The 8,413-nt window shown below is 36.0% G+C and overlaps 1 protein-coding gene across 1 annotated transcript; it reads right to left on the bottom strand.

Annotated features, from left to right (window-relative positions):
* Nucleotides 1-1,338: 1,338 nt before the first annotated feature.
* Nucleotides 1,339-1,815, bottom strand: LOC147482179 (uncharacterized). Its single transcript, XM_086579228.1, has one exon. The coding sequence runs from the start codon at nt 1,813-1,815 to the stop codon at nt 1,339-1,341; it is 477 nt and encodes a 158-aa protein (XP_086435354.1).
* Between the last annotated feature and the right edge of the window lie 6,598 nt (nt 1,816-8,413).

An 8,413-nucleotide genomic window follows, 5' to 3' on the forward strand; every position in this document is an offset into this window, starting at 1 on the left:
AGCCCTATCGATTAAACGAATAAAATGGAGACCACTACTAATGGACGTTTGCCACATAGGTGGGGGTCGAAACACCGCTCCCTCTTTGACATGTGAACGAAGTTCATATAACAATGAAGAAGAAAAAAATGAGTTAAGAAAAACGAGAGCACGTAAAAATGAAAATTTATCGCGTGAACGAATGTGAATGAAAATATTAAGGGAAACCAATATGAAATAAATGTAATATAATTTTTTGTAATTAATTTAATTTGAGTGGGATGCATAATTTTAATTGGAGGGTAGAAAATGAATACTTGTTGAAATATCGAAATTGTACACTGATACACATGGTTAGAGGCCTAAATTAGAGTTTGCATGTCATCACATGGAATAAAAAAATAAACCGAGAAGGAATAAGTGTTGGTGTCCCTTTGGAACACAACTAAGGAGGAAAAGAAAGTCAAATATATCAGGGCTTGTGGACTGATGTAATGAAGAGAATAAGAGACTTTGGCAACCTTGGTTTGGAAATTGCTAGTGTTCGGCTGCTTTAACTAGGAATCCAACATCAATAAAACATGTATCCCATAAATAAATAAAGCTAATATGGTAGCCATTCAACAGGTTAATGAGAAGTTTTGAGTTTTGACTAAAAAAAATTTGAACGTGATAAGTATATGCATTCAACGAATAAACTATGGCATGTTATGGGATCAAATACCATAAAAAACTAGAAATCCAAATTTAAATCCGTCTCCCACCTTTAGATAATAGAATTATATAAAGACTGGGATACTGGAATAACGCAAGATTGGTAAAAGGGAAAGAATATATAAACAAATAAAAAAGAGAAGTCCAGGCTTAGCACAAATCTTAGAGAGAAGTCACGAGAAAAAACAAAAGTAAACACCACCTTGTTAACAGAAGTACTAAACCATTGTGGCAGTGAGTTTCCGTACTGTGTCGTCGTTGGTTTCGATTAAGAAAAGTTGCGGTAGATGAAGAAAAGGTTAGTACTGTGTTTGCTGTTTATTTATACGGCCTTAGATCTGATAGTAACTTAATCGAATTAGTCTAGGGCCTGGCCAAAAGAAGAGGATTGAACGTTCACCAAACAATTGATAGAAAATAAATCTCACAAGATATTGGCTCGGATTTTTTCTGATCCTTCAATAAAAATGCAAGAAACTATAGAAGAAGTATTCCTCATCTCGTCATCAGAAGGATTTATGCACGCAAAGCTCCGGAACAGAGGACGCAAGGTTATGCTAGGAATAGATACATTAGATATATATTTTTTTTTTTCCGAAATTAAGCTAGGGTTAGGCAGACCCTCACCTGTATTACCAATAAAAACTATAATCTAACATACATCTTCCCAGCAGCATCTTCCTCCACTATTACAGTCAACTGATAATCTAGTGGAGGAATTAAGAAATTACAAAAATTACATTTTGTCTTACAAAGGCCCGCCAGGTAGTCAGCTGCCCTATTGCATTCCCTGAATATATGGGTGAACGACACAAATTCAAACGCCTCCTTAATCTTATGAATGGCCTGGACCAGATCCTCACAAAACCAGGGAGGTTTTTCAAGTTTGTTAATAGCTTGGATAGCTCTCATAGAGTCTGACTCGACTTGAACTTGCTTAAACAACTTGTTTTCGCAAAGTCTCAGTCCTACTTCTATGGCCTTCAGCTCTTGGAAAATGACCAACTCCAATCCTCCACTTCCATTAAATCCGGCTATCACTCCACCATGTTCATCTCGGATAATTCCTCCATGCCCGACCCATTTAGGTGCCACTGAACCATCTGTGTTTAATTTAACCATACATTAGAAATTGATGTGTACCATAAATAAGTTTTAAAGGCAATCTCTGTATGATTTCAACCAACACATTGTTGTGTAAGTCACCAAAGCTAGTACTATGAGGGGCGTTTGGATATTTGTTTAAGGCGAACAGTTGTAAATCATTCTATACTAGCTATTAGTGGAAAATTTAAAGAAACACGTTGACCAAAAAATCGTTTTGGCTGTCATTGATATGAATAAACAACGAAATGTAGATAACGGTTTGGTTAAGTCAGAAAGACTGATGAAAAGTTTTGTATTTTTGTCGCAGGTTGAAACGGCGGTATGGTTAGCAAAAGATATGTACGAAAAGTCCACGAAAAAAGTTTCGAACGGAAAGATCTCAATGCCTTAGAAGAAATAAAGAAGGTAAAGATAATTTTTGCTCAGAAATTTGATGTAATGCGAATTTTCGCCACACGGAGAAACGGCGGTATTACGAGCAAAATATATTCACAAAGAGTTGATGGAGAAAAGTTTCATGCAGAAAGGTGTCAATTAATGTTGTAGAATAATTAAAGAAGCTGATAGAAGCTTCGTTGAGAAACATCGGCTCAATACTTTAGAAAGAATAATGAAGCTGTCAGAAAGTTTCAATTCGCTCGGAAAGATTCGCTCAGAAAAATTGGCTCAATGCCTTAGAAAAAAGAATGAAGCTGACAGAAAGTTTCCATCGGAAAGTTTTGTTCAGAAAAATCGACTTAATGCTTTAGAAAAAATAATGAAGCTGGCAGACCATTTAACTCAGAAAGTTGTGCTCAGAAAGATTGGCTTAATGTCTTAGGAAAAAAAATGAAGCTAACGGAAAGTTTCACTCAGAAAGTTTTGCTTAGAAAATTTCTCGTAGAAATATCGACACAATGCATTGGAAAAAATAATGAAGCCGTCAAAAAATTTCACTCGAAAAATTTCTCATACAAAGATCGACACAATGCCTTAGAAAAAATAATGAAATTGCCGGAAAATATGTAACCGAAAGCGCTGCGGAAAACTGACAATGTTGTTGATTTATGTAGTTGAAATGAAATTGAACGAGACGCCCCCATGTAGACCAAAAGGCCCCCAATGCTCTTAACTTTGCAAAATTAGACTAAGCGAGCGTAAAAACGTTTAAACTTAGACTAACGAAGCTAAACGTGGTAACTTGAGCGAAATTATCGTAACGATAGTAACGTACTAAGCGAGCATAAAAGCGTTCAAACTTAGACTGACGCAGCTAAACGTGGTAACTTCGTCAGCTTTTGTTGTAGCGATAGTAACAAACTAAGCGAGCATAAAAGCGTTCAAACTTAGACTGACGAAGCAAAACGTGATAACTTCGTCAGATTTTGTCGTAACGATAGTAACGAACTAAGCAAGCGTAAAAGCGTTCAAACTTAGAATGACGCAGCTAAACGTGGTAACTTCGTCAAATTTTGTCATAGCAATAGTAACGAACTAAGCGAGCGTAAAAACGTTCAAACTTAGATTGACGAAGCTAAACGTGGTAACTTCGTCAGATTTTGTCGTAGCGATAGTAACGTACTAAGCGAGCATAAAAGCGTTTAAACTTAGACTGATGAAGCTAAACGTGGTAACTTCGCCAGATTTTGTCGTAGTGATAGTAACATACTAAGCGAGCGTAAAAACATTCAAACTTAGACTAACGAAGCTAAACGTGGTAACTTCATCAGATTTTGTCGTAGCGATAGTAACGAACTAAGCGAGCGTAAAAGCGTTCAAACTTAGACTAACAAAGCTAAACGTGGTAACTTCGTCAGATTTTGTCATAACGATAGTAACGAATTAAGCGAGCGTAAAAGTGTTCAAACTTAAACTGACGAAGCTAAAAGTGGTAACTTCGCCAGATTGTCATAATGATAGTAACGAACTAAGCGAGCGAAAAAGCGTTCAAACTTAGACTAACGAAGCTAAACGTGGTAACTTCGTCAGATTTTGTCGTAGCGATAGTAACGCATAAGAGAGCCGCGTAAAGCGTTCAAACTTAAACCGAAGCTAAAACGGTAACCGTCGATTTTGTCGTGAAATAGCGATAGTAACGTACTAAGTGATCATAAAAGCGTTCAAACTTAGACTGACGAAGCTAAACGTGATAATTTCGTCAGATTTTGTCATAACGATAGTAACTAACTAAGCGAGCGTAAAAGCATTCAAACTTAGACTGACGAAGCTAAACGTGATAACTTCATCAGATTTTGTCGTAGCGATAGTAACGAACTAAGCAAGCGTAAAAGCATTCAAACTTAGACTGACGAAGCTAAACGTGGTAACTTCGTCAGATTTTGTCGTAGCGATAGTAACGAACTAAACGAGCATAAAAGCGTTCAAACTTAGACTGACGAAGCTAAACGTGGTAATTTCATCAGATTTTGTCGTAGCGATAGTAATGTACTAAGCGAGCATAAAAGCATTCAAACTTAGACTAACGAAGCTAAACGTAGTAACTTCGTCAGATTTTGTTGTAGCGATAATAACGAACTAAGAGAGTATAAAAGCGTTCAAACTTAGACTGACGAAGTTAAATGTGGTAACTTTGTCAGATTTTGCTGTAGTGATAATAATGTTGCGATAAAAACAAAATTATACTATTATAACTGAAATGAAAGAAATATTTCTTTATTGATCACCAAATTTTGAAAAGTGCAAAGATAATAACGGAAAAAAAAACTATTGAACTGGAAACAGATTAACAAATTTTTGTCTGTTTTTTCGTTCAACTTGTATATTTTGTCCACTCACTTAGTAAAATAATTTGTTACGACGAGCAAGAAATAAACACTGCCAGGGCTGTCGGAAATAAACCAACAATGTCAAAGCCCCATTTCACAAATAACTAATGGTTATGGATTGGATAACGCTTCATCGCAGAAAGTTTGACCTATATCATCATGTTTTTTACAAGGCACACACTTCTCGGACAGACGCTTAACATCATGTTGCATGTATGGCCACTAATACCATTAGGTCATTACTCTGTGAGCGAGACTTCGCCCCCAGGAATGGTGCTCACATAGTCCTGAATAAATATTTTCAAGGCCTAGTAAATCGTTTGTTATGCTCAAACAATGAAGGAGATGATTGAGATTTGTGCCTTTGTGATAGAGTTTTTGGTCATCAAGAATTCCATAGCATTGTCAGCTGCATGATTGTCGACTTGTCGTTGGTAGCTATGGTAGATACTGAGACATTATTAGTGCCAAGCTCGTTGGGATCATCTGACAGCATAAGTTGTTGATCCAGTGTTGTCGTGAAAGTGACGACTTGATTTTTTATGGATAAGTATGTGATAGAATCAGGATGCCTTACATCATAACGCGAAACTACACAAAATTGATAGATGCAAAATTTCATGCAATCCATTGAATTAAGTCAAGATAAACGACCATTCTATCATCGCGAGCTGCATTTGGCTAGCGACTAACTTAGAATAATTAAACGTAACTTAGTCGCCCCCAACTGAAGAGTTGTGCGCATACCGCAAATGACAGTGTCGTACCCGGCTATATTATTTGAAGCGTTAAAATCCAAACGTAGAGACCTCTCAATTATGTCTTCATTCAGCTTCAAGATGACAAAACTAATATCAGAGCCAAACTTATTATACAAACTATCAATGTAAATCTAGCAATCGGTTGTTATATCCGATAAGTATTTCAAGTCATCACCCCCGGAAGGTAATGACAATTAGGGATCGACGTGTTCCTCATCGAGTAATGCGTTCGACATAGGAATATCATCAATAAGAAAATTAGCTATTAGCGAAACCAAAGTTTGTCTCTTTTTAACTGTATGAGTGTCAAAGACAATGTTGTAAGCGCTAAGGTAACTTTTCTATTCTGCGACTCGATCCGTAGACATTGCAAAAAAACTTGCATAGCGGATATTCAATCAGTATAAACTTTTACTATTTCTTCCTCAAAATAAGCTTAAGATGTCTGACAACATGAAACAAGACTAATGCAATTTTCTCAATGAAAGAATGCCTCCATTCAGCTGATATAAGAGTCTTACTAACAAATAATATGAGACGACCATGGAAAAATATGAATTAGATATGCTTTGTTGAGATTTGTGAAAAGTAACCATTGTGAAGTCCGTATTTATTGTCTTGAACTCGTGGGTAACCATTGTGAACAACGAGAATCTAATTATCACCACTTAAACGATCCCACACGCAACTATGTTGTTGGTGTGTGTTACGTTGTGGTGTGATAGATACACCACCATTTTCGAGAACTTGTGGATGACGTATGTTGCAAACAACGGGAATCTCATCCTCACCACGTAAACAATCCCACATGCATGCTACGATGTCATTGGCGTGTGTAATGTTGTTGTGTGATAGATTTCACACGCTTTTTGAGAGGAATGGTTCTTTTCAGACGATGCTTGTAGTAATTGTTTTGTTTCCGTACACACTTGAACTTGTTAAAAAGTGTTTGGCAAGACATTTGACTGACATTATCCACATCAAATGATGGAAAATCGTCAGAGGCAATAACTTCGCACTGAATAATTTGGTGCATCGGTGGAACGCCAATAGTGTCGCGTGCAACCTGTTGTTAAAAAGGAGTAGGAGGGATTAGTCCGTTATCGCCAAGTTGACTGTGAACATCGTCTTCCCTATGATCGTCAGTAATTACATCGGGACCTTGAGCTCTTTTAGTATTCGTCATAACTTTTGCAGAACGTGATCAAAGGTGTTGAATAAGAATCGCAGACGGCGCCAATTATGTTTCGACCAAATATGATCAAGACACTAAGTGGTGACTAAAAAGATGAAGAACGTAGAAAAGTAGTGGAAAAAGCGATGGTGATCGAGAAAATGATGAGACTGTACCTTTCGGTTGTCTACGTACCCAAATTATCGATGGGATCAAGTCTCAAGAACATAGTTCTTAATGAAAAATAGTTTGGCATTTATATAGGTAGAGTACAGACTCCTTGTAGCTTAAGTATTCTTGTAGCTTAAGTAATTGTAATTGAATATAACTCTTAACTGATAATTATCCCTTTGATAAGAAACGAATCAGGACATAAATTAATATACGTTAGTGGCAAGCCATGTGGCTAAGGTTCAGCCTTAGACACATGAGTTAATGGGCATGTACATTAATCCATGATATTGCAAATTGGGGTTTAGCCCTGTCAATTAAACGAATAAAATGGAGACCACTACTAATGGACGTTTGCCACATAGGTGGGGGTCGAAACATCTCTTTAGTAGTTAAAAATTTAGGGTTGTTTATCATGGAAAATATCTAAATGAGTCCAGCCATATGGCCAGGTCAAAAACCTTGTATTAATATTAAAGCTTCCACAATGGGTATTTTTCTAGCTCTCTTAAAATTTCACGTCATCAACTCCTATTAAAACGGGAATGCCTCTCCTATTGAAAAAAAATTGTAGCACTTCTAATTAAAACGATAATCATTCTCCTATTATAATGGGAATGAGGACATATTGAAAAAGAAAAATATAACATTTCTAATTAAAACATGAATCTTTCTCCTATTAATAACAGAAATCACACTTCTAAATTAAAACGGGATCCCTCCCCCAATTAAAAAATGGGTTTTTAAAACTAAATTAAAACAATTTGTTGATAATTTAAAATGGGTTAGCGATGAAAACAAGAATCACAATTTGTTAGAAAATTTATATAGATATAGTTATGATTGTTGAGCAAATTTTTAAAAGAGCTGGTGCGTATACACGAGTCCACTTTCTAACTTTTTAGTATTAATATTAAAGCTTCCGCAATGGGTATTTTTCTAGCTCTCTTAGAATTCCAGGTCATCAACTTCTATTAAAATAGAAATTCCTCTCCTATTGAAAAGAGAAATTATAGTACTTTTAATTAAAACGGAAATCCTTATCCTATTATAATAGGCATTCGAGTCCGAATGACGAAGCAGAAGCAATTAAAAAGTAAAAGATACTAGAAATTTTAATAAATTGTTTGATATATTGAATAATTGGCTTCCTTGAATTATAGAGTTTACAAGGCTAATGGAAGTAGAAATACTACTAAAAGTATGATAATGCCTAAACTGGAACTCCTAATCTATTTAGGAAGTGCTAAAAGAAATAATTATTATCCTAATTATAATTATAATCCTAAGTAGAACTACTATTACTGTCCTGCATCAATCTTCCGTTCTTGAAAAGAACTTGACCTCGAGTTCACCTCAGGTAAAGAAGCATACTCATTTCCATGATAAGGAAAGATATCCAGGACATTAAATGAAGGAGAAATATGCAAGTCGTCAGGTAGGTTGACAACATAAGCATTGTCACTGAGTTTCTTGAGAATTTGTAGGGGACCAATTTTCTTCCTATTGAGCTTGTTGTAAGTACAAACTGGAAAACGCTCTCTACGAAGAAAAACCATAACCATGTCATGTTTTTTAAAAGTTTTCATACGCCTGTGTCTGTCTGCATTTGCTTTGTACCTGTATGTAACAAAATCAATATGATGCGTGCCCTTTCTCTAGGGAAGTGATGGATGGGGTTAAGTTGGTATTGAATATCTCTACTACCACTGTTAATGCCAACAGAGAGTGGTCTAGTATTT

The sequence above is a fragment of the Coptis chinensis genome, chromosome 8 (genome assembly GCF_015680905.1).
Source record: "Coptis chinensis isolate HL-2020 chromosome 8, ASM1568090v1, whole genome shotgun sequence".
NCBI lineage: Eukaryota > Viridiplantae > Streptophyta > Magnoliopsida > Ranunculales > Ranunculaceae > Coptis > Coptis chinensis.